The sequence below is a fragment of the Lipophrys pholis genome, assembly GCF_963383615.2.
Source record: "Lipophrys pholis genome assembly, chromosome: 17".
NCBI lineage: Eukaryota > Metazoa > Chordata > Actinopteri > Blenniiformes > Blenniidae > Lipophrys > Lipophrys pholis.
In genome coordinates this window covers 1,689,462-1,716,111 of record NC_137643.1, presented here as the reverse complement: position 1 = coordinate 1,716,111, position 26,650 = coordinate 1,689,462, and the positions used below count along the sequence as shown (strand labels likewise).

General features: G+C 41.1%; 2 protein-coding genes across 5 annotated transcripts in view; both read right to left on the bottom strand.

Annotated features, from left to right (window-relative positions):
- Positions 1-3,497: 3,497 nt before the first annotated feature.
- anxa14 (annexin A14) lies at positions 3,498-9,463 on the bottom strand. Of its 4 annotated transcripts, XM_080485708.1 has the most exons (14): positions 9,265-9,398; positions 8,691-9,160; positions 8,081-8,120; positions 7,355-7,451; positions 7,172-7,260; positions 6,082-6,195; positions 5,671-5,761; positions 5,472-5,551; positions 5,251-5,289; positions 4,979-5,069; positions 4,809-4,904; positions 4,679-4,734; positions 4,121-4,228; positions 3,498-3,991 (listed from the first exon to the last, which is right to left on the bottom strand). In XM_080485708.1, exons 3-14 carry the CDS (start codon positions 8,105-8,107, stop codon positions 3,932-3,934), a joined length of 948 nt encoding a protein of 315 aa, XP_080341834.1. In that variant the 5' UTR covers positions 8,108-8,120; positions 8,691-9,160; positions 9,265-9,398; the 3' UTR covers positions 3,498-3,931. The 4 variants fall into 4 exon arrangements, with proteins under 4 accessions (XP_080341834.1, XP_080341833.1, XP_080341836.1 ...); XM_080485707.1 differs by having other exon boundaries at positions 8,691-9,463; XM_080485710.1 differs by lacking the exon at positions 9,265-9,398 and having other exon boundaries at positions 3,811-3,991; positions 7,355-7,495; positions 8,691-8,721.
- Positions 9,464-10,396: 933 nt separating this feature from the next.
- crybg2 (crystallin beta-gamma domain containing 2) overlaps positions 10,397-26,650 on the bottom strand; it is a 52,282-nt gene continuing 36,028 nt past the window's right edge. Inside the window, exons 7-24 of the mRNA XM_080485081.1 lie at positions 23,969-24,016; positions 21,121-21,239; positions 18,935-19,172; positions 17,938-18,077; positions 17,723-17,849; positions 16,988-17,023; positions 16,721-16,860; positions 16,499-16,625; positions 15,456-15,613; positions 15,248-15,374; positions 15,131-15,163; positions 14,519-14,631; positions 13,868-13,997; positions 13,610-13,749; positions 13,252-13,375; positions 12,949-13,107; positions 12,123-12,282; positions 10,397-11,253 (exon numbers count right to left, since the gene is read on the bottom strand). Coding sequence (XP_080341207.1) covers positions 11,165-11,253; positions 12,123-12,282; positions 12,949-13,107; positions 13,252-13,375; positions 13,610-13,749; positions 13,868-13,997; positions 14,519-14,631; positions 15,131-15,163; positions 15,248-15,374; positions 15,456-15,613; positions 16,499-16,625; positions 16,721-16,860; positions 16,988-17,023; positions 17,723-17,849; positions 17,938-18,077; positions 18,935-19,172; positions 21,121-21,239; positions 23,969-24,016 — 2,208 coding nt within the window. The 3' untranslated portion in view covers positions 10,397-11,164. The remainder of the gene's footprint in view (positions 11,254-12,122; positions 12,283-12,948; positions 13,108-13,251; positions 13,376-13,609; positions 13,750-13,867; positions 13,998-14,518; positions 14,632-15,130; positions 15,164-15,247; positions 15,375-15,455; positions 15,614-16,498; positions 16,626-16,720; positions 16,861-16,987; positions 17,024-17,722; positions 17,850-17,937; positions 18,078-18,934; positions 19,173-21,120; positions 21,240-23,968; positions 24,017-26,650) is intronic.

Below are 26,650 nucleotides of genomic sequence, written 5' to 3'. Positions count from 1 at the left end.
CGTTCTTCGGGTTTTAGGCCTGGATTTTGTAAGATGAGCTGCAGCAGTAACAGTACGCACACAATACGAGGCTGAAAGGCCTGTGGAGTTCATGACCGTGGATAAAAGGATAGTGTGACACCTCGGTGAGTCAGCAGGAGGGACCATGGTGCGATTAAATCACAAAAGCGGCGGCCATTCTTTTGTGGGAATTTTCCAGGAGGAGGCTGAAAATGTTATTTGTGAAAACAGAAAACAGAGTGGAGGAATTCCACAACGCCGGCTTGACTCTACGGTGTGGACGACAAAGACGGCGCACATCTGCAGAAAACTATATTGCCTCTCCCGCCACCATGGTCTGCCATGTTACCTAATAATCGCAATGTGCTTCGTGGTTTCTGGTGTATTTGGTGAGTCACAGCGCCCCTAAAGGCCTGTCATGTGTACTACATGCCCTTAGGGATTGTGTTGAGCTGTGTTCATATAGTGTGGTCAAAATGTGGGGGGAGAAAACATATTGTTTGGGGTCAATATGAGTATATTTAAAATTTAATGTCACTTTTCTGCATTGGAGGGGGCAGTAGTGAGTCCTAACGATGCACAGACTCAGTGGAAGGGCATCGAAACAGATTATATTTTTGCTTATTGTTTAAGGTTTAGTTAAAATAAATACCACATACTGTGCCTTTGGGTTGATCAAATTGATTAAAATAGACACAGAAAGTTGCCTGGATGCCATTGTGCAAGAAGCTCGCCTCATGAGCATCAGTTGTGTTATCTTATTCTTGCTCCATTTAAGCCAAAAAACGTAGACAAGTTTAACATTTTTATAGTGTATTTTACACAGATGTATATTCATTTGTCTGTTTTTTTTTATACATAGGTTAATATCATACATTGCATTTGTCTTAGTTATTAAGTCTGTCTTTAATTCTGACTCCGTTCTACATATCTTCAAGGAAAAAGAGGCTGGAAACAGTTTTGGTGAAGCTCAATGAGTGAAGCTGTGTGTAATTTCAGAGTGACCACTGTAAAATACAGACTATAACAATTACATAAAAGCAATAAAAAAGCAAGTGCATACAATTCAAAACCCCTTAAAATTAAATGGAAAACAACTAGAGCTAGAAATGACGAATCAGAATAACAACCTTCATCCACACCAGGAAATAACTTTGTATTTGCATTTCATTTATTTTCCATGTCATCAATGATCCACCAAAGGGAAGGCTGCAGGAATATTCTCCTGTTTATCATTGATGGATGATCCAACACATCAGATCCAATTCACAAGCCTTCACGTCTCCCCTGGCGAGCGGTGTGACTGGTAAAGATTAAACTGTCTGTCAACAGCCAAGTCACAAAGAGGAACATTTTCACTGACGATGTTTTTTCATACCCACATCATTTGAAAATGAGAATTTTTCATACATATTTTAAACAGTAAAGAAAACATGCTTAAGAATCATAACGTTCATTACACTGATGATAATTGAAAAGACCTATAATGCATGGTGGGTGCTTTTTCAAACTTAACTGACCAACATCTTCCTGGATCAAAAGCCAAATTCTATCAGAAGGTGCGTCATAAGCCCTGCTCCTACCCCTCCCGAAATATAATATTTTTGTATGTAGGCAAGAACAAAACCTTTCCTCCCAGTGTCTCAGAAGCATAAGTAGAGCAGGTTCCCAAGGCCATCCCAGCTATTTCACCTGAGCCTCAGATCGTGCAGCAACGGGACGATCTGACGGACACATCTGGAGCATCTGACTCCCCTCGGACCTCCAACATGAAGACGTCCACTGTGGGATTCCTCACACTTGCTCTGCTGGCGGTCGCACAGGTAAATCAGTGGTTTTTTGGGTTATTTTTTTTTAAAAGAGACATAAGTTTACTTCCAAACTACCTTCATACTGATCAAATGTTATCATATTTATCAATGAGTGCTGAAAGTATCTAGTAAATACTTTAAATACCATTTTGAGCAATTATTTTTTATTTAGTTTTTTGGGCATTTCAACTGTATTTTGCACCAGAAGGCTTTATTAAATTTGGCTTTATGTTGAGATTGTAGTCATTTTCCATATTAATTGATTTTGTGAAAAAAATAAACATTTACATCAACGTATACTCTGCGCCACAACCAAAGGAAATTATTAAAGTTCGTTATGTCACTATTTTGCCAGTCCTGCCCACTCAAGATGAAATTGGGCTGAATGTGGCTCAGTAAGTTGATTCGACTGAGCTTAATAAGTGACTCTGACTTACCCGTAGATGTGAATGTCTATTTTTTTGTGTTTTTGCCCTGTAACGGACTAGCTGTTTTATTTATTTTTTAATAATGAAAAACATATAGAAAAAAAACATCCTCAACGAAAAACCCTGTTAAATATGAAATAGCTGAAAGGATACATGTTACAGCTATATTTCGTTTTGAATGACTAAAAACTATTTTTCTCTCTGCCCTGCATTAGACTCAGGACCACACACCTACTGAAACCACCGCACAGTACACTGCTGCTGAGACTGAAGCCCAGACAAGTCCTAAAATCATCTCTGCAAACACCTCTGCTCATACTGCCTCTACCACTACTACGGTAACCACCTCCGTAACCACCACACCAAAACCCACCACTACTACTGAAACCACCTCCGTAACCACCACACCAAAACCCACCACTACTACGGTAACCACCTCCGTAACCACCACACCAAAACCCACCACTACTACTGAAACCACCTCCGTAACCACCACACCAAAACCCACCACTACTACTGAAACCACCTCCGTAACCACCACACCAAAACCCACCACTACTACTGTAACCCACTCCACAAGCACGACTACTGAAACCAGCTCCACAATATCCCCGGCAAAAACCACATTAACAACCAACTCCACACCGAAGACGACAAACCTCACGCCCGTCAGTACCAAACAGACGTCCGGAACAGTCAACCCAACCCCGGCCTTGATGACCACCACGTGGCCCTATACTGACACCGATACCAGCACCGACTACCTTTCCTCCACCACAGCTCCTACGGGAAATGGTTTGACAGCCACGACGTCCACCAGCGGTTCCTCGACGTCCACCACCGGTTCCTCGACGTCCACCACCGGTTCCACGACGTCCACCACCGGTTCCACGACGTCCACCACCGGTTCCTCAGTCACTATGGTGGAAAACGGAGGCTCACACACCAAAGCTACCGTTGTGTTTTCTGCAGCGTCTCTGTTATTCTGCATACTCTGTCTGTGAGTCGCTCACATCCCCGGATTGCCTCTGAGAAAGATCGTGGGGTCTTATTGTATTCTTCTGTTATTTTCCACCACCTATGAATTTCAATCCATATATCATTAAGTGATTTGCGTTCAATAAAGTATTACCACATTGGACCATGAACAGTTATCAAGTGATAAATGGCTGATTGTTCCTATGTTGTTTATGTGCAAAATACTACTACACTGAAAAAAACAATTCTGTCATTTCCACAAACACAAAAATAATTTGTTGAGTTAATGTAATTTAATCATGTCACACATTTCGATCTATTCATATTAAGTAGATTGAATCCCATTTATTCATATTATCTGAACAACATGTATTAGAATGAACCATTTAACAACAAGAAACTCAATATGCTCATGTTAATCAAACATATTTCTGATATGGAAACTGAAAAACTGCATAGTTGATTTTTTTGAGTGTACACACAGAAGTACATTAACATAAAAAGAAAATTAGGAGTGGACGATTAAACACAGTTGACTGTGTTATGTTTGCACAATGAATCATTGATTGAAATTGAAACAGAAACATGACATTGATGTGAGTATGCACAGTTTATTAAAATATTCACTTATACACTATATTAGACTGTTAATAGGTGAAACAGGATGATATAAAGGAGTACAAGATGAAACCAGCAGTAAAATCTGTACATTTTTCAGTCTTCAGATCGACAGATGGCCAGCAGAGCCAGGAGATGGTCTTGTTTGAACTGTTTCTGTTATGAAGGGAAGAAGAACACTCATGTATTTTTCATATAAAACCTGTGAATTATACATTAAAGCCCATATTTCAGTGGAAAGCGCCGAAACGTGCTGCGTTATATTGTACTATGTGTGTGGCTAACCTGCAGAGCAGAATAGAGTGAGGTGCCTGTTAATTTAAGGAACGCAGCTCGGATGCACAGCAGGTCTTCCTCGCTGTGAGACACCATGATCCCATGCACCACTGAAGTCTGCAAAAAGAATGAAAAACATTATTCCCTGTAACATACCAATTGATAACATGCAAATACTTACATACATGTAGAACAGAGTAATATAATAACTAATCACAGAGCACAGTTCATACACATGTATATATGAATCGATGTGTGTTTCAGGACCAAAATGAGCATTAAACATCTTTTCCAGAGATAAACTAGAAAAGAGTGCATTGAATGTGCGTTAAACCTGGATTCATGATATATAGTTGTTACTAAAATGCTTTTGTTTTTTTAACTACGACTACAAATACTATGAGAAATAGTGAAAAAAGTGTTAAAGTACTAGTAAAAGTCACAACGTATCAATAAAATTGCAAGATTTTTAAGGAATGAATCCCCATTAATTGAATTTTTCTTTGAATTTGCGCAGAGCTTGGATCGATCATCTATATCAGGTCACAGGTTACAACATCCTCTCACCTTCATTGTGGAAAGCCTCTTGGCCAGGAAGGCAGCAGGGTTTTCAATGCACTGCACTGTATTAACACAGATAATAAGACACATCAGGGTCGGTAGAAACACTAGAACCACATGTCAAAGTATTTCTTACCCAAAATGCTCAAACCGAGCCGGAAATCTCCTGTAAAGCGTTTCTGCACGATCTGATCCAGCGTCTGTCCGGTTTCCATCTCCAGGGCCATGAGCACTGGCAAGAGGAACCCCAGGTCAGCAGAGAATCTCAGTGAAGAGTGAGAACCCGAAGACTGAAGGGAGCCTCACCGTTGTTGAGGTGATCCGAGTCTCTGGAGGTCAATATGTCGATCCACGGTCCGGCCTCAGCTTTCTTCCCATTCAGAGAAGCAGAGAGAAGCTGGAATAAAAAAATAAATAAAAATGAGAAGACTATTTAAAACCACTTCATGCATCATACCAGTATATCTTTAACTTTTTAAAAACTTCAGCTTGTAGTCAAATTACTCCGTCCTCTTGTCTTCTCAACCCCTTATGAATACCACAACATGGTTATATCAAAGCATAAAGTGAATTTATACCTCAATATCTCTTTCAACCACACCAGCAACAGTGTCTTTCTGTTGGAAAAGTGAAGCAAAGCAAACAATTAAATACAATAATGAGGTCATATTGACAGAAAACAACTATCAATATACAATCATTAAATATTAAGTAAAAGGAAGAGAAGTTGTGTTAGTATGGAAATAATTATGACAAAGTATATGTAAAAAATAAGCCCATGAAAATCTACTCAAATTACATTTAGCAAAGCTAAAACCAGCTGAGCAAAGTCTCCGCTGGTTTCTCCTTTCAGTTCCTTCGCCAGGTCCTTTTTATACACTGAAACGAGAACAAAGATTTACAGGAGATCATGAAATAGAAATCTATAAGTTGCACATTTATTAAATTGCTTTTTTTTTTTTTTTTTTTCATGAGGATGAATTTGGTCTGTGACTCACGTTGTTTGTACACGGCGTCAATTTCCTGAAGCTGCTTTCCGGATCTCGTGCAAAGAATCTCCATCAGGGCTTGTTCATCTGTCCCCAAACCCTGCACACACACACACACACACACGCACACGCACACGCACACGCACACGCACACGCACACGCACACGCACACACACTGCCTTTCAGGGTCGTTGCGTTGACCTCGAAGTATTTCCTGAAGATTTTAATCTAATATCAGCCACAACTTCACGAAATTCACTGATTGTAACTTCAAAGCTTCCACTAAAATGTCCTTACGCCTCCAGACACAGGCTGTGTAAACAAGTTCATAAGACACGCACAGTGCAATCATCGTCCTGGAACTAAGTGGGAAAATGGCAGGTAATCGTGTCTTTGACTTTTAACTGAAGCCACGCTCACCGCCATGGCCTGCTGCAGTCGGTGAGCTTCGTAATGCATAGGGAGCATCAGGAGGCTCAGCAGCAGAGTCTCCACGTCTCCAGACAGACATTTCCTCAAGGACGATGGCAGATCCTGGGACACACAGATTTAGATCCAAATATCATCTTTGTTGTCTTTTAGTGCGTCGTGAAAATAACACGACAGGTCTTGTTTTATAAAGTTAAAAGACAAAATCTAGCTAAATATACCAAAGTCTGGATTCTGGACTTTGTTAGAAACATCTATAGAAATACTAATAAATCAAACAAGAAACACTGCACACATGTATTGACCCAAATGTAGCTCCAGTAACTTCGATTAATCAATCTGGTCTCAAAGCCATGCTGTCAGGGTCGAAAATACCCAGAATGCAACAGCTACAGGAGGAGGTTTGTGGACATTTCACTGCATTTTGCACCAAAAGATTTCAAAACCTTCAATAAAATTGGATTTACGCTGAGATTATAGATATTTCTGGTAGTAATCCATTGTGAATACAGAGACATTTTCACCATGTATTCTCGGCACCACAACAAAGAGTAAAGAATAAATCTAAAGCGCCACACAAGATGAAATTGGGCTGCATGTGGCCGATGAAATAAAATGCGTTTGACATCTCAGGTGTGGACTATCCTTTTATAAAATGTGCTGATATACTGTAACTGTGTGTTAAAAGTTATTCCTCAATGTCTAACCACAAAACAAAGCTCAACCCACTTTCTAAACGAAGGTGTGTTCAAACCATCAAGACCAGTTCCAACAATATTTGATCAGCAAACAGTTCAAATGTGCAAACACACACACACACACACACACACACACACACACACACACACACACACACACACACACACACACACACACACACACACACACACACACACACACACACACACACACACACACACACACACACACACACACACACACACACACACACACACACACACACACACACACACGCGCCCCACGTTTTCTTATAATTGCAACTGATAAGGCTCACAGATACATATCCTAACATGTGACAGGTTTCAGATAAGTTGAAGTCAAATACCGAACACGTACTCACCTTGTGCATTAGCTCGTCAAAGGACTGAACAATCACTTGTCTCTGGGCGTTGTTCCGATTGGTTAGGATTCTCACCAGAGTTACTGAATCTGGAGGAGGAATATCATGTTTTTAGGAAAGAAATAGAAAAAAAAACCTTCATTCTGGAGAAGTTAGGAGTGACGCGAGGAGAAGCTGACGGACCTTTGTTCTCCAGCGCTGCTTGGATCTCGACAGCGTCTCTGTCGGGGTGGAAGTTGGGGAAAGGGCGCACCGTTCCAAGGGTTCCCCAACACATGTCCTGCGTGACGGACGGGGTGGAACAGAAAAAAACCCATCTCACAGCTGATAAACAACACAAATAGATTTGCTTGAGTTTAAAGAATGACAAACATCCCATAACTACACTGACTTCTGAGTAAATTAGTAGTTCTGAGTGTGACTCATGTAGAAACACGTTTCTGATATGACTTAAGAACCACAAGGGTCCACTTGTGATATTCTTGACATCAGACCAACTTTTGGAAACTATGCGAGTGCTGTACACTTGAGATGAAAAGAGCATTCCTCATGTTACAATGCCTAAACCATACTCAATTAAAAGTGAAAGAAGTGTGATGGAAATTTAATCCTTTAATTACATAATCAATATTAGCCTAAAGCTCGATTCAATTGTAGAAAATATTTGGATGTCCGGAGCAGAAAATGTTGGATTTCAGGACCTGAAACTGAATTTAAACAGAAAATTCCTTGTCTTTCTTTCGCTATTCCAACTTTACAAAACGGTGAGTGTTTGTAATTCCTCACTACCCGTCCTGCTCTACACACAAGACATGCAGGCAACATTATCTGCAGTACTATCTACAAATGTGCATTCTTAGTGAGCAGAGTCATGGCGAGACGTCACAGGAGGGACAAAGGTCAACTCACATATGAGCTGTAGTACTGGAGATCCATGGCTTTATTCAATCTGAGTAAATGAAGAAATACACGTCAATGCATAGTAGATTCAAACACACTCAAGTAGATGTAAACACACAGATGATAACGATTGTGAACATGTGTGAGATTATTCATCAGCAATGGAAGGATGTTTGGAACCTCAAACAGGAAGTCTGGGTTTTAATCATCACTGATGTAATAATCAGTCTTCAATCCAACACTACTATGCTACTAACACTAACTAATACCGACACTGTTCTAATCCTTTCACCCAAACTCTGAATCGTCTTTATTAAAACAAGGAAGGAGTCAGTTAGAAGGACGTAGGGAAGTAAAAGGACAGATACAATCTAAAGATGCATGAATAAATTAGAAAGACTTACCACAAAGTCATAAAAATGCTGAAAACCTTCATTTATACATTAATTTAACAGCATGTAAAGAAAGAAAATGCTCATTTCATGTGATATTTTAATTTTCATTCTTTTGCCTTCAACATGACAAATGAAAGAAACAGCAAAACCCCTAAAGCATGACTTTTCTCTTTTCATTCATACAATATCAACCATTTCCCAAAGAGAAAAGCTCATTTTCTCACCTGTAACAGAATCCTGGAGCAGCAGCAGGGAGGCGTAGAAGAAGTGCAACGAGCCTCTACCTGGTTCCCGCCCACTTGAAGCCACACCCGCTCCCGGTACGCCCACTTGGCTGTCAATCACCCAGCGGGCCAATCGGAGCCCGGTATTCTCCCAATGTCGTAGGCACACTTGGTTCTGGTGAAATACTTCCACATTCCTCTCAAAAAAAGAATCCAAACAATCAGGTTTGTTTACAGGAGACTTGTAGCCATAATCAAAAGCCGTTTCCCTCAATTAAATCGTAATTTAAGGATTATTTTCAGTTTAAATAATCTATCCTATCATTCTTTAAGTCTAAAATTAAATATCTGATAAGTAAAGCCACCCTGCTACATGCCACTTATCTCTGAGATCAAATTGTGTGTGTGAGAGTGTGTGTTTAACCACACCTTGGAAACCACACACACACACACAGGTCTTCCTCTGAGACCTGAAATGTAGACGGTATCAGAATGAGCCAACAAAGAGGATCTTCAGCTCCTGTGTTTTGAAATGACAATGATACCAAATGATCCGATACCAAAAAAAACAAACCTTCATAAACGCCCTTCACTGTCATTCAACTGAAACCAGACAAAAAAATAAGGATCAAATTCAAACTTTCCAGATCGAGTATTTAACCAAGGCACTAGAACGCCTAGTGAATTTAGACTGAGTAACCAAAAAAACTACATTGATCTCACAGTCGACTTTCCCCTGTTTTCCACCCTCATGTCCCAAAGAAATATGAGCCCCGTGTGGTTATTATAAACAGAACGGAACCGCAGCAGCCTCTATGGACTTCTGTTAAAAGTGAGTTTTATTTAGCCAATCTAGACAGACCTGTGTGTCTGCTGCGACCACTATGCTGCAAAACCTTTTTAAAAAGTACATTTACGCTAAACTCTGATTTAAAAGAGTAAAAATTTTCAGGAAGAAGAAAACTGAAGCTTAAGTGAAAATGTAAGACAGTACTCAGCATTTGGATTAGGGATGTACGATAGCCATCAGTACCGATAATTATCGGCCTAATATTAAAAAAATAAAAAATAAGACATCTTACAAATAGCCAACATTGCCTTATTGTTGCTCGCTGGCAGTGGTTTGCCCTGTGATGCTGCCTGACGTCACGCACATTACGTCATATTGACGCGTAAACTTGGCACCGCCCTAATGGGTGTAGTCGATTTTGGGAAGAGTTTTCTCTGCAAACAGCAGACGGAGGTCCTGCGTTGAAATATATATTATTTTTTATAGACACCGACACCTACTAGGAAACTGCAGCAAGTGGACGGGCATAGTGAGGACTAGCGCCGCGAGATCCTACAATGCTTTTTATAGACAGCGCCCCCTACCTTAAAAAACTAGAACAAAAGCATATTTATATATGCTTTGCCAAGTATACAGAAAAACATTTTAACTGCAATTTCAAGAGCAGAAGGAATGTCCTACCAGTTTTATTTAGTTTTTTTTTTTTTTTTTTTTTTTTTTTAAAGGTAAAACCAGCATTTTCACTTGAACAATTCAGAAATAAGCTTTAAAATAATGTTAAATACGAACTTTTTAAATGGCATTGCGTTTCAAAAACTTGTTTGTCCTTTAAAGTTTAAACGTTGTAATGCAGTTTATTGGTTTGTAAACCAGTTTGTATGAAAATATAAAATATAGCTCAAGATAGGCAATCGGAGACGTTTAGTTATATTCATCTTTATTCAATATTTTAAAACCTCTCCCATTTACATGTAAAATCTTTCGTAGCAAATATGAACATACTGCGGGTAACACACGTTCATGTAACATAAAACTTTCATAAAACACGTCAAGAAGTAGAAGTGAACTTGACCGATACGACCCAGTGATTTATATACTGTATACACGCACGTCCCAAATATATAGTGATACACGCATTAAAGCATAAACATATCTTAGATACAACATACGCTATTGGCTTCATTCATCCCGCGTCAGCAGGAGATAATCATCAATAAACAGGCTTTGCTTCGTGGTAAACAAAAGTAATGAAAGGATCGACGACGGGCGCAGGCAGAAATACAGTGCGGGCTCAGATCGCGCGAAGAGACGAGTATGAATACTTTAATTGTCGGACAAAAGGTGAACTGGATACGAGTTTCCATCCTGGGTTTGTTTACGTCTTCAAAAATACAAACGATCATGGAATTCATCCGACACCCCACCTTTCTGTTTGCATACAGGACAATTATTAACCGAGCATGGAATGATAACGAATGACTGAAAACTAACAAAATACAGGAAGGTTCTGGAAAACGCTGGTGCAGCTTGTCAGGGCTTGTGTTGCTTCATTGGCTTCTCTGCTGCTGCTGCTGCTGCATTCTCACTTTTCATGTAACTAAACGTTCAGAGGAAATCATTTCTTACATCATGAGGCAGTGGCATCAAAAAAAAAAATAATGTTGAGTCGTTAATCCGATCGGGATTACAACAATTCTATCTTCCACTGTTGGCTCGGCCTCTCGTCGCTCTCTGGCATCACCACCACGTGGTCCTTGTCGTAACTTTTCCCACCTGATCAAAGAAAAAAGGGGTATGAACGCTAAATCTCAGGATATTTCTTAGTGCTCCAGGAACCTCTTAAGGCCTCTTCATACTCCATAAGAACAAGACGAAAGTTCGGCAGTGCGGGGTCCTGTCGAACAAAATGACGTCATTTCCTTCGGCCAGCTCCTTCTGGCCGAACAAATTAGTTTGGGCTGTGCCAACCGCCCTGGCCGAACTTTGTAGGAGCCGCACTGCCGAAACTTCTGCACTGCCGTGTGCTGCGCATGCGTGTTCTAGTTCGCTCATGACTATCGATAATATTTTAATCATATTTAGCTTGTAACAGCGCTACTGTACGAGCGCCGCAGCTCCTTAAAATGTCGGAGTGTAGGCTGACGTGATGCACCTGAACGCATCACGAACAGCTGTCAGCTCCTGAAGTTAAAACTGGACTAACATCGCGCTCGGACAAAAACTTTTTTATAACTGAAAAAGTTCAGAGGAATGTATTTCTGAAAGCACTGGAGGCCAGAAATAAACTGTGCAGTTGAAAAGTTTAAACGCCGCTTCACAGACTTGTGCCTGCTGTGAGGGGGCGTGGCCTGCCGTGAGGGGGCGTGGCCTGCGAGTTCGGCAGCTTCTTATCGGAGTATGAACAGTCCTGCAGAATAAGCTTTCTTTTTCTGCTGCTGGCTGACGTCACTGCCGAATTTTCTTCTTGTTCTTATGGGTTCAAAAGGGAGGATGCAGGGGCCTTTAGCCGCTACACTGATGGGAAAAAACCCCAAAACAACCATTGGAAATGACTGTTGGAGAACAGCAACGATCTCCAAAGCAAACAGCAAAATTAGATTTGATCACATTTAAGCTTCATCGGACCATCTGAGGATGCTGACCTTTCACGTCCAGGACGAAACCGGAGAAGGTGATGCTGGTGATGAGTCCGGCAATCTGGGCCGCCCAGGTCTGGATCGGCTGCCTGGTTTCCGTCCACAGAACCACCTTCGCTGCCGCCTCGACGTTCCCCATCACCTGGAGAGCCATGTTGGGCGCCAACTGCAGCAAGCAACATTCAACGGTCATCGTACAGCAGACGTGCTTTTTACAGTGCAGGAGCAAGAACTCTTCCTGTGATGGTCCAATACTATACATTTTCATTATTTTAAAAAAAGTGCCTCTCAAAAATCTGAATAGTTTGTGAAATCTGCTTTACATTTATGACAAATTTTTTTTAAAATCTTTTGAAATTTAGTCTACAAGCCATTATAACTACAGCAACTTTGAATATTTTATTACTATAATTTTTAACTAGTATCTATAATTAATACAACTAGGAACTTGGAAAAATAAATGGTCGAATTTTTTATACTTTATCTACAAATGTAAAAAAGAAAACAAATTAGAACACACCTCCAGCAACTTAATTATCTATTTTATATATGTTTTTTGTTTTATTCTTAATAAGTCAAAAACATGAAATACTGCTCTAAATATTGGAATATCCTAACATCAAATAATTTCTAAGTCATTCCAGTTCCAAAATTATGTGTCGATAACAAGATTAGTAGTTTTAACGAGCATTTATCTCTTTAAAATATCCTCGATGAGTATATTTGGCTTCTTTCAGAGGGTCACCACAACACGTCATTACACTTCAGAAAGCCTTTTCCAAACCCCTACGAGGCGATACGGGAAATATGCATCTACTTGGTGATCAAGTACCTTGTTCTTCAGCAGCCCGTCCTGATAGTACCAGATGTCACTCATGGGCTCCAGCTGTGGTGCCGCGACCACTCGTCCAGACTTCATCTCCTCCACGCCGCCCTGGACGGACAAGTAGTTCCCCGTCTCTTTGTTCTTCACTCGGAACCAGTGGCGCTTCTGAAGGATCAAACACCAGAGAACGTCTCACTGTTGTGACGGAGCGAAGGAGGCCAACGCAGTTCTGTCAAACTCAACAACACTCAAAAGAAGCGAGTCGGCCTTCACATTCACAGAGCAGCAGCGAGGAGGAAGTGAACCAACCTGTCTGACCGGGTACATCGAGCCAACAGTGTTCAGAGAGCTGAACTTCTCCCAATTGGTGATTTCAATTGGTTCAAGTAGGAACTGGCGCCCCCTGTAGTTGGAGTGCTCACATATCACCCAGCTGCAAGCAAAAGAGAGAGAATATAATTAAATTAAAGTTTTTTTTGAAGGTTTTGTGCAGTTTGTTTATCTACACTAGGTATAGTGAATGAGAGCTGTGAGGAAACAGTGCAACGCTCTCAATCATGGTTGTAGAACATCTTCTACTGCTTCATTACATTATTGACTTTATCATGTTCAGAAACGTATTGCGTCACTGCTTGTTACGAGCCGTGTTTGAAAAGTCAAGGCTCACCAGCCGTTGTTGACCCTGACAGACAGGATGTGGTTGTTGAAGCCTTCTTCCACCATGCTGACGATTTCATGCTCCGTTGTGATTTCTCGGCCCTCCAGACCTTCGAGGCCAAACAGGGAGATGGAGGGAACGGAGAACTTCTGCACACAGCCAAACAAACAAACAAACAAACAAACAAACAAACAAACAAACGGGTTACAGTGATGACACCATTAAAACAGATGAGCATTTTCCTTTTTCACGTGAGCACGTCCTCACCATCGGGACCACCTTGATGGAGCGGATGGAGCTGTCTAGGAGGCAGCCCATGCTGGTTAAATTGGGATAATCGCCTTCGGAAAGAACGAACATGGCGCCGGCGAACTGGGTGTTCTCGTAGAGCACCCAGCTGAAACACAGAGCGCAGAACCGTCAGTACACTTTGGTCCAGATACACTTTGGTCCAGATACACTTGGGTCCAGATACAAGGCAAGAGAGGCTCAACAGCAAAAGGACCTCAGAAAGAAGTGTGTGAGTGGATGTGTGTATATTCAAATTCATGTTTATTTAACGTGTCTGGAATTAAATATAAAAAAAAAAAAAATCCTCAGTTTTGCAGTTATCCACTTTTTTTCAGTTGCAAATTTGTAATTTTTGTGGAAACAAGTAACTTAGGTACATTATCGAAAACTGACTTTGGTTTGAAAAGTTTACAAGTGGGTTGTTATTTAATGACTACAGAAAAAAACTATTCATAAAAAAAATTTGTTTCAAAACACAATTTGTTCTGCAAAGCCGTTAGAAGTACGGCCCTATTATCATGTCTTTTTTTTTATTTTTATTTTTTTAAATGTGGCCTCCATTGAAAAGCTTATTTCCCCTCCATTGATCTCTTGAAGATGCTGCCACTTTGTTTCCTTGTTCCTCACCTTCCACGTGCAACTCGGCATGACTTTGCCGCTAATTTATCCGGCAGTGCTTCCTGGTTCAGGTTAAAGATGTGACATTCACCCTGGTAGTCTGGCTCCGAGTACAAGAGGATCTGACAAAGAAAAGAACAAGAAAAACTTCAATCATGAGTCTTCCGATGACACTTGAGTCTGATATGCTGCATTTCAAACAGCGGAAAGGGAGGACGTCTCACATCTTTGAAAAACTTTTTTTTTTCATATAAAAGTCAGTGTCATAGTCTGTTAATAAGACCAGGTTTTCCCTGGAAGAGTGCATAAACAAGCACGAGGCAAAAATTTACGCTGAACTTCGTACCAGATGCTGGGATGGATAATAGCGAGAATAAAGTTTGATTTTTAAAGAAAAATAATGCAACTCATGAGTTAAATGATGCAGCGACTGCACTCGTCAGTCCCTGCAGAAATATGCAACGTTGCAAATGCAAAAGCTAATTTTAATCAGAAACTGCAATCTGTATCTACATTTGAATTTCTCTTCAAAATCTTGCACTATTTGCACAATGGATGCACAAACACAGACAAACCGATTGTTGCTATCTGGTATTAAAGTGACATGCTGAGATTACTCACCTCATCCTTGCATTTCAAACTGTCACTTGGTGCCTACGACAGAAACAACATGTAAAGAAACCCGCATCCTGCGTGTTGAATCATCATTTCACCGATGTGCTCCGCAGAGCGTCTCACCAGTAAGATGGGCTGGACCGAGCAGATCCGGGTGTCGGCAGAGCCCCAGTCTGCACAGTTGTTGTAGAAGCCTTTCTCCAGGATGTACTGGTTACCAGAGAAGTCCACGTGCGAATAGGCGATCCACCTGCAGGGGTCAGACGAACCATCACCTACAGTGACTGCGGACTCCAGGGAAGAGAGCGTCGTGGAGCATGTGTGAACTTACGCCCCGCTGAGTACGTGGATGGAGCGCGTGGAGGTTTTGTACTCGAACAGCTCGACGTCGGGGATGGCCTCCGTCACCTCGAAGGTGTTCTCCTCCGGCATGCCCTCCTGGTCTTCCTCTGGCTGCTCGAACATCACCATCAAGGGGTCTGTGAGGTCCTACAACACGGGTGACCACCACATTTCAGTTCAGGGGGAATAAAAAGCCAAATATCATCTTGAGTGGCCCGGACCGGTAAAACGGTGCCATAAAAACCTTTAGATTTAAAGTTTCTGTTGTTGTGAGACAGAATATATGTGACACAGATGTCCATAAGGTCACCAAATCCAAACAATTACTACAGAAAAGGACAACAATCTCAATATAAAACCAATTTTAATGAAATCAAATGTGCCAGAAATGTCTCGTATAGCTGTGGTTTTGGGACTAGTTGGATAGCAGCACTGATATTTCAGCTCGGGTACAAATTTGTAAAGAAATCAATGTTTTTCTTTGGAATTTTTATAATTGTCTTGGTGGTTTGGTGGCCGGATCGGAGACTCACGGACTTCTAACTAAATTCTAAATTAAATTTTTGACTCAGTTTTCCCTTAAAGCTGTGGTTCAAAAAGTATCCATTAGGGGGAAATAATATCCAAAAGTGTAGTTTAAAAAAAATTAAATAACAGAACTTAATATATAAAAATATATAAAGATAATTATAGTCAGTTTTCTTGGGAAACAATCTTACTACAACATAGAGTAGTCACTTTACAAAAAAGCTTAATTGAGTAACTGAATATTAACGAACAGTCTACATAAATAGGATCCTAAGGAGTTTTTGTTGAATTATTTTTGTATGTTTATTTCTCTTCATATTTTTATTTACAGGAATTCATGTTAAAAAAGGGGAATTTAAACCTTCTATATGTTTGACATTTTGAGACCTTGATGTCATGAGAATTCACTGATGACAAACAAGTGTTCCACGTAAAAGCCTGTAAGAAAGATTCTATAGCTGCTGACTGAATCTTATATTTCTTATGCGTCATGTTCCAGCTTACCGCTCGAATCACCCTGACGGAGCGCAGCTCCGAGTTGCAGCCCCCCCACACCCTCCAGTCGTGGAACTCCCCCTCCTCCAGCAGGTACTGGTGCCCCCGGAAGCCCTCCTTCTCGTAGCCCACCCAGCTGGAGCGACAAGACAACGAGCACAAGGCTTAGAAACCCCCATCACATTTCTACTACTTCTAATTTTTCTTTTAATTCTCCACACACACACTCACATTCCTCCCAGGACTTTCAAGGAGCCGACGCTGTACATGAAGGCCGTCTGCTGCCGGTCCACTCGGGCCATGAAGTCTCTCATGGTGGCGTTGATGGTCCTGGACTTCCCGGAGAAGTAAGGCTTGTCATAGATCACAATCTGGAGACACAAAGGGGAAATTACAATCATATTCAATAGGTTGTTCTGGGGAAGACAAAAAAAAAAATGAAGATTTACTTCAATTTAACCCATTTTAATTTGAGTGAATACATTATTTCATCTTTACCTTTGGTTCGCTCAAGTTCTCCACTCTTGGTTCACCCTGAGAGAGAAATCAGATCAATAAATATTTTATTACAGAGATGCATTTCAATTTAACAGATTGTTTCTGCCTCTTCATCCAAGATAACTTTCAATGATTGGCAGTTCTTCAATATTACAATTTTTTTCAACTGTTCAGAGAAGTTCAATTTCTAAGTATGTTTGTTATCAGTTGTGTCACCATTATGATTAGTACAGGAACAAAAGACTCTGCATTCTGGTAGATTTTAATATTTCTACAGATCATAAAAAAATCTAAATCGCGATATTCTGCGTTTATAAAATAGTAGAAAGTGATATACAACATGTCGAGCCATCTTTAATTATATGAAAACCTCAAAGCATCTTTGTTTAGTGTCATACTCCGTTAATAAACTAAAAAGGGGGTTTCCCCTGCACAGAGCAGAGTGCGCAAACAACCAAAAGGAAGACAAATTTAAGCTGAACTTTGTGTTGGAGGTTGTAATGGATAATGGGGAGGAAAAACGTTCACGTTTAAGGGAAACAATTGGTGTAATTATAATGTTGAAACTATTTAAATGCTGCAGCTTTTGGGGCATTTGTACCTATGTAATGTTTAAAAGGCAAAAGTTAAACGTAAATCATGATCGCAGTATGTACACAGCTTGGAATTTCTTCCCACACAAACAAAATATGAAAGGAGACCTATACGTTCATTCTTCAACCAAGTGTTACTTACAACTTTAAGTGGATGTAAGGACCCCACATAGGGCTGCTCCACCCCCCAGGCGGCTGGGTTGGGGTACCCACCCACCTCCAGGACCCGAGGTACGCCCTGGAAGAAGGGCTGTGCGTACACCAGCCACCTATGGAAGAGTACAGGTAGTGGGAGTTTAAAAAACAGAAAGCATCTTGTATCTCTTACTTGTTCAAGACTCAGTATTGAGAACTCACAGCCCGGCGTTAATGATAATGGAGTTCGCCTTGATGGGGAAACCGAAAATTCTGGCGTCTTCCGACGTGTCTCTGAAGATGACCTTCTTCCCCTCGGCGTTCTCCTCCGGGAAAAGACTGATATCAGGGACGCTGTAGTCCTGAAAGGGGGGGGGGGGGGGGGGTGGAGATTAGATTTGTCAGGCAATTATGGAAATAACAGTTTTGTAGGTGTCTGTGGGTGAAAGAAATAAAGAAATAAATATATATATTTGACAATTTGTTGAACCTTCCAAAAGTATTTACTTGAGTATCTTTTAGAGATTGATATCACTGCGTTACTCACATATTTTAGGTCAATATCACCATGTTTACAAAGTTGTAAGTCTGCATATGTATGCAGGTATGAATGTCAAAATATAAAATTCTATAGAATAAACATAGGACTGAGGAAGCAGGATGATTAGAACAGTTGATTATTGAGAGAAGGGGTAGGATTAAATAAGTTTTACTTCATATCTTCCTCTGCCTTTGACATGTCTGGAACAAATTAATAATGATAGTATAAAAATAGTTACCGAAGTAAAATAAATAAATAAATAAAAATCATTTGTCTCTGCCATTAATTCAGTGCTCAATGAAATATTTTAGAGTGACACGTGTGGATCCTTGTTTTGGACACTAGGGGGAGCTCTTGAATTAAGCAAATGATCAGGGAAGAAGTCTATGGAGTTATTTCTATGATTGCACAAAGAATTACTCCCAAATGCACATCTTCCTATATCCAATTCCAAAAAGAATTTAATTTCTGATCCACATACAAGTCAATCTAGTACTTTTGCTGTACATCAGGGGTCTGCATCATGTTTAACATGGAGTGAAAGTCAGAAATTCTTCTCAAAAACATTAAATTCATTCATTTTGATAGAGCTCTGACTCCAGAAATGAAAACTATTCAGGTAACAATGCTAAGAATTTAACTCCCAATAGCTGACGGTATACAGTAAGTGGCGCTTACCCGGACCGCCCTTCGTATTGACCCGATGATGAACCTCCTGGCCGGCTTGGTCTCGCTCTTCTCTCCGTTCTGCTGCTGCTGCTCCGCCTCACTCTGCTCGTTCTGCTGCTGCTGCTCCGCCTCACTCTGCTCGTTCTGCTGTTCCTCCAGAGGACTGAAGGGGCACGTCAGCTCGATGTCGCCCTCGTCCAGGGCGACCTTCTCCCCTTTGAAGTTGGGTTTCTCGTACAACACCCACCTGAAGGCGAAGAACGAGTCCATGAAAGAGCACGAGTGCAGGCAATATTTCATTGCTCATCGTTGGTGCACCTCTTTTTTTGTACATTTATTCTACTTGCAGGTAGAAATATGAGGTGGCACAGTGATGCATTCAGAGGTCCTTCCTGTCACAAGCAAACTTTGACCTCAAGTGTTTGGCATTTCTGAACTTTATGTTTTTTATAAAAAATAAATATTGTCACACAGTCGAACTTAAAAAGCTTATTTTCAGTCTGAGGTAGATAGGCTACAGATAATTACTCTTGCTCTGGCTTGTGGTGCAGGAAGTGATGCATCAACTTTAATCATCTACCAGAAGGCAGCCAAGCAGTGTTATCACGGTGTTGGTACAGGCCAGAGCAATTAGCTCTCGTGTTGACAGGTTTTAAAAAAACAAAAAAACAACCTGATTGTGTTTAAGCTTGTGTTTGGGTGTGTTAACTATCGGAGGAATTCTAGAGTGTTAACTATCAGAGGAATTCTGGAGTGTTACCTATCGGAGGAATTCTGGAGTGTTAACTATCGGAGGAATTCTGGCCGGCTGGTTTTCTTGGTACATGAGAGCATGCGGAGTGAGGGGCTTGTTTTCAAAAACTGATGTTTGATTGCACACTTGACATTTCAAGGAAAAACTGGGCGTGCGCGTGTCATCCTATTTAAACTATGCAAACTTGAAGAGGAGAGGAAAGTTTGAGCTCAAGTGTCAAAGATATTATGGGGTGAGGAAAAGATGCAGACTTGTGGCTGACGATGGTGATCGTCCTCCGGCTGCTCACCTCGTTTGCCCTGGCACCCGTTTACCAGCCGACATAACCCTCTGAGATTCAAACTACGACTTCTTGGCTCCCACATTTTTGAACGTTTACTTATGGCAACGAGACCAGCTTTCTTGAAGAGGCAACAAAACCGGCTGCAACTGACAAAAGGTTGATTTGAGGAGGAGCAGGTTGTTGACTGTTCAGTCACCATCTCCTAATGTTCATGAGTTAAAGTGAAACATTAAACGGCAAACTGCAGCGTCCTTATCAACGCTGTGCGAACAGGTCAATGATTAAGTGGGAAGCACTTTCAGATTTCAGTGGAACGTGAAAGTGACAAAGTACAAAGGCTCCATTTAAGTTAAAAATGCACAAAAAATTACAAATATCTGTATTTTGAACTCCTTACTTTCTCAATACCCACTAGAGATGGAGACACAATGGAAGAGACAACAGAGAGGGAAAGTCAACAAAAGGCATCTATTCTAGTGAGCGTTACCGTTCATTAAACAGAATGCTTTGGGGTCAGCGGTGAAGTGTGGGTCCCTGAACATGACCTTTGACCCCAGTCCGCTCCCTGGAGTGCCTTAATGTGGCAGCCCACCCATCCTAGAAACAGGATGGCTGAATGCAGAAAAAGTAATTCCCCCAAGGGGGATAAAATAAAGTATAAGTTTAGTATTGTGTTCAAAAACACTGGCTTCAGTATTTGTGGAGTTCCACGCGTCTCAAGGACATTCAGAATTAGTTGTCGTGGAAAATCAGTATTTATTGCTTATGTTCGTATTTCCTACTACCCATAAGGTTTACGTAAATGGACACCCAAAAAACAAATACGTTTTGAATGTTGAATTGAAATTGTTCAAGGCCTTAGTCAATTATGCTTCAACCCAAAGACGATATGAAAAAACCTTGTCACCACAATGTTTTTGCAAATAATCCAGTTTTACTTGACCTTAGAAAATGAATTAGCCCTGTTGATTCGTAGAGGTGAAGGGAAAATGTACTTTACAGAAAGTTTGAATCAGTTTGTGCCTCAGTGCTCATGGTTGTACTTGAGCCAGTTTCAGGATTGGACAGATGTTATTGTAAACTACTGAAGATGTAGATCAAGAAAGACTTTTTAGAAGATTAGGTGGCTGCCAAGCCGACGTGAACACGGTTTCTCACCCTCCTCTGATCACTCGGATGGAGATGGTGTCCTGCAGCTCCCAGGACGTCGCATCAACAATATCACTGCGTATCTCCAGCCGCTGGCCACACATCCCAGGTCGGTCAAAAATGTACATCTAGAGGCCGGATGGGAGAGTAGAGGAGGAGAATTCAGTTTTAAATGTAATTATTGGCATGTGTTCAGTTTTTTCGTATTATTATGGTTGGCAGTCAAATGTTGGCAGATCTTCGAGGAGAGATAATCAGAGGTAAAAGACTGGAGCATGTTAAAGGGGCTCAAAGCACATTAGTTTCAATCATCAAGTGTTTTTGGAGCTTCAAACTTATTTTTGTTCATTCATTTTGATTTCAATTGACCAGTAAAGTGAAAACATAAAAACCCAGAAATATTGACAACATCCTCCTGGAATACAGTGCAATCTGAAGTATCATCTAAGGTACGCAAAAACCTGTTGCTTCTCAGGATTCCTGCAGGCTCGAGCACGTCTTCCTTACTCACTGTATACATTTCATGCCATTTGGTGGAAATGTAGAGCGGGGTGTCATCCGCATAGCAATCAAGGTGAATATTGAAAAATATGGCCAAGCGGGAGGAGTTGGACAATGGAAAGGATGGGGCCGAGGACAGAGCCCTGGGGGACACCGGAGGAGAGTGAAGATGGCTGGGATGTAAAAGATTTTAATTGGATGAACTGAGTGCGAGCAGAGAGATATGATTTGAAGCAGCCCAGGGGGGGGTGTTTGATAGTCCCACTGGATGCGTACCGATAGAGGAGGTGCAGTTAGGAGGTGATCAGAGACTGTTGGGTGCAATGAGGAGGACAGAAACCAAACTGAAACTGTTCCCCAGAATTTCAATAACTTTTGTCCGTTTTCTAATTTGGGTCTGGGCCACGTTTCTTTAGAACTGGGGTTATAGCAGCAGATGGTAAAGATCTCAGTTTTGAATTCTATTTTCCACTCTTAGTGAAACAGAGCGACCGCTGTTGGGGAATTGAGAAAAATTTGCTGCTCTTTTTCTTTGTAATGCAAACAAATTACAATATTAAGTTTTTTTCAAAGTTTGTAACTTGAGCATTGTTGGGAAACAGAGTTCAATCAGAGAAAAGGTTATGATTTGGACATAATCCAATGTCCCCACCCTTTTACTTATCAGCCAAATCAACCATGTCACCCAACTACCCTAAACAGTCTTGAGATCATATTCCAGTCGTCTGGATCCATGTTGGTTTATGGGTGTAGAGTTGTAAGGAAAATGCAAAATCATTCAGTTTCTTGAAAGTAATGAACATTTGCAAAGTTCAGAAGAAATTTGGATGAATTTGTAGAAAAAGCCAGCACTCATTTTTTGCTATCAAATGAAACTCCTCATGTCCACAGGACAGATGTTTGGTTCATTCAGGTATGAAGCCCTGCAGCGCGGGAGAGAAGCCAAACCTAAATGTCAACTCCACCTCTACCGCTCAAGATGCTTCTTGCACAGCAAGCAGAAGCAGGCCTGACATTTAAAAGTTAACAGCATACATGGCCACACTGGAAGCAGGTATGCAGCTTAATAATCAAACAGAGTCTGAGATTCCAGAGGAAGTGTGAGTGGGTTGGGTTTGTCTGGTAGAGAACAAACCAGATCGCCTGCTACTTGGATTAACAAAGAAAAATGAATAACTTATGTTGACACGGCACAACTCTTCCTCAGATGAAAATAAAGTTTGTACGTTCTGTGAGTGAATGGTTGAACGCATGATGCCAAATCCAGAAGAAGGACCATCGAGAGATTCAGGATTTGGGCTTTAACGTACGACAGACATACAGAGAAGGTCACATCAACATGTCGTACTGAAAGCTGGTCTTCTGCACAACTTTAACCAACTCACCTGACAATATTTAGCACTGAGATGACTGTTGTAAGCAATGCTCCAAATATGAAACTGCTCGTTAACGTCTAAAAGAATTGTGACCTCATGGCAGTGGTGTAGTGGTTGGCACTCTTGCCTCATTCCTGGTTTGATTCTGGGATCGAGTCTAAAGGGCGGCATGCAAAGTGTCCCAGAGTCTAGAGTCATGTCTATCAGATTAATAGATGTCTGGCCTATAGGTGTGAATTTGCATGTTTGCCACTGTGTTGGCCCTATAATGAATCCGTCAAAGGCGTAACCGCCATTTACCTAATGAGAGACTCCGGCAGCCTGCGACGCAAAGCGTCCCTGCAGACTGTGAGATTTACAGATTATTATTGCTTCATCACCTGCAAGGTGGTTTTGACAGCAAGTCCAATGGCACGATATCAAATGAGTACTTCTTCCTGTACATTAACATACTGAATTGGTGCCTATAGGGAATAAATAAAGGAAAATGTTGCTCCAGTGATATAGACGGTTTATAAACGAGGAAAAAGCTTTTTTCTCTAAATTGTTCATCTTTAATCTGCGGTGGCCAAAATTGAAGTGGATATCTGCAAAACATGAGCTTCAAAACGCAATTTCCAGGGTACCACAGATATCATTATCAAAGTCAGACATGTGGATAAAAGATATTGACTAAACACGCGATGAAACTGAAGATCAGACACATTAAACACCAAGCCTGGAGAGAACAGGGTCCAACATGTCTGCTTTAGGTAATCGTGGAGCCAGAAGCTCTTAAGTTATTATTTGTCCTGTTCTTCTCACTGTATAAAATGAATTGACACTGTAAAGCAAGAATCATTAAGACTGGATTCACTAGGATTTCACTTCCTGGTCCCTGTTTCAAAGCAATGAGTGAACTCCTCTTCTTGCACTAGTTCCTCCTCAGGGTGTAAATAAGTATATGAAAAAAAAAAAAAAGAACAAAACCAAACACTCACCTTTCCAGGACGAGGGTTGAGCTTTCCATGTTCCTTTTCTTTCGTGAGCTATAAACAAAGAAAAATAGTGTCAGTAAGCTGTCAAACACCTCATACAAGCTTTCCTTTCTAAAGAAAATTCTGGTTAAGATAATGGTCAAGATAAGGTATGACAGTATAAACAAGCAAGCTTCTGAATGACAGCCGGCTTCTACACATGCCAGACAATCCGAACATTATTTCTGCTCTGGCTACTATGTTCAACAGGTTCTGGGAGCTTCAGAGGAAAGAAACGAGAGCAGAGGACATCTTTCAAGACGGCATAACCATGTCTCTCACAAATGAGAATGGATTCCTCTACTGTACCTGTAAAACCTGATCGACACCGACTTCTGGTCTGAGACGTTCACAGGAAAACTGTCAAGTGGACCCAGCAGGTGACGAATGTACTCTGTGTTGTTTTATACGGTTTTTCTTCCTGCGGGTCTGCGATGCGATTTAGTGCCCGAGTGTTACCAATATGTCGCGTCATGCTCTGTGTTCGGACGTGCATGCATGCCTTGTGTGTGTGTGTGTGTGTGTTATGTGTGTGCATGTCCACAATAAATTACACACATGAATCTCCATAATGTGTCGCAGGCTTGTTCGCGATGCGTCGCATGTGCGAGTGTCTGTGTTGCTTTCTGCGCTTGTCTGGTTTGTATGTTTGTTGTGTGTGTGTGTGTGTGTGTGTGTGTGTGTGTGTGTGTGTGTGTGTGTGTGTGTGTGTGTGTGTGTGTGTGTGTGTGTGTGTGTGTGTGTGTGTGTGTGTGTGTGTGTGTGTGTGTGTGTGTGTGTGTGTGTGTGTGTGTGTGTGTGTGTGTGTGTGTGTGTGTGTGTGTGTGTGTGTGTGTGCACGTGGTGTGTTTTGTGCGTGTGCACGTGGTGTGTTTTGTGAGTGTGCACGTGGTGTGTTTTGTGCGTGTCTCAGGTATCACTTGGCCTCTGGGAGCTCCGTCGGAAACAGGTTACCATCTGGATCATGTTTCCAACCAAAGAAAACCAGCAACTACTGAAGCTACCGTTTCAGTCCTCTAGGTTCAGTTTTCACCCAGAAATGTTGGCGACAACAGGAAACATATTTCAAGAAAGACTAACTAACGTTGGCAGCAAATAATTACACTCCCAGCCAAACAATGGGAGACATTTCGGCTGCTGTAATACAACACCTTTTTCACATTTCAGTGAAAGTGAGCCCAGCTCTGACCTATTAAATAAAAGAGTGACTCATTACTGCTGACATACCAGAGAACAATAAAACTTTTCCACCACAGAGCCCATCAGTTCCCCACCGATGTCACAGAATTCTTGGCTCCACTTGGATGTTAAGTGTCATACAGAGAACAGACTTCACATCATTTTCAGGAATGCAGTGTAATAGAACAGTAGATATGCGGATTGTGTTGTTGCTGTTCTCTTCAAATGCATACATGAATGTATAAGTCACAAAACAACTCTTACCAATCTGTGAAAGTGTTGACAACACGATCATCGAAACTGCCATCAAAATCAAGGCACAGGGTCAACATTTACATTCCACTGACATGACAATCACTTGTCACTTCGACTATATAGACGCTTTTTATTAGAATAACCTGATTGAAACTGTTGAGGGACAAGTGTTGAGACAATTGAGGAGTATTGACACAACCTATCATAGCCCGACTGACATCAGCGTCTTGCATGTCATTTACAGCTCAGTGCTGCTTTAAAAGAAGCATCAAAACACACAGTCAACAAAACATGGTGAACCTGTATTGCTTGTTTAAAAAAAAACAACCTTTGAACAAAATGTTTGCCACCAAATTAACTTGGTATGTGCAAAGTGTTGTATAAAACACACCTAAATATTACTGCAATGCAACAGAGCACTCTACAGCGTCTTATTTAACCCTTTACAGACCTGTCAGAGAGAGAAGGAGACGAGCGGCTGGGTCAGGTGCTAAACTAGACACAGGCTGCTTCAACCACAAAAGTGTACAAACTGTTAACGCTAGACCTGCAAACTCAAGAAATGAGTTTAAAACCACATATGGACTCTTCAAAATAGACTCAGACTTTAAACTTAAAAAAACCCAGACTTTCTCGAGGCAAACCCAGATTCTGTGGTTAACACTCAAATAGTGACCCAGTAGTAGACGTAAACTCTTTCTACTAAACAATGATTGTTAAACCGCAACAACAACAGTTTAAATAAATAATAAAATCACTCCTGGAATTCTCATTGAAATGGACCTGGACTCTTTGTAGTGGTCTTGGCCTCTTTAAACAAGCTGCAGACTCTAAAATAAACCTGGACTTTTGATAAAAGAAACATGAATTCTTTGAGCCAAACTTTGGTCAACTATAAGGCCCGTGGGCCAAAACCGCCATGCAAGAGGCTCCAATCTCTGAAATTGGGCCGAATGTTTGCCCCTGAACTGAAATGTGATTGCCGGCCCTGACTGGGAGACGGTGTTAAGGAATCTGGTTCTAATTTAAAGAGACAGGATCTGACTTTAAACTTGATTTGGACCAGGACTCTTTCAAACATATCTGGCTCTTAATAAGCATCACATACCGTCAATAGGACTCTTTCATCCAGAACTGAACTCTCTGACATGGGCATTTTCTATAAATTATCCCTGGATTATTGAAATCAGACCAAAGACTCAGACGGGTTCC

Excerpts from the sequence above, each read along its gene's own strand:
- anxa14 (XM_080485707.1), bottom strand. The coding sequence starts at position 8,107 with ATGGATCTCCAGTACTACAGCTCATAT. Across the intron at positions 7,261-7,354 it reads AGCAGCGCTGGAGAACAAAG|ATTCAGTAACTCTGGTGAGA; the intron begins GTCCGTCAGCTT and ends TTCCTCCTCCAG. Across the intron at positions 5,762-6,081 it reads GACTGCAGCAGGCCATGGCG|GGTTTGGGGACAGATGAACA; the intron begins GTGAGCGTGGCT and ends GTGTGTGTGCAG.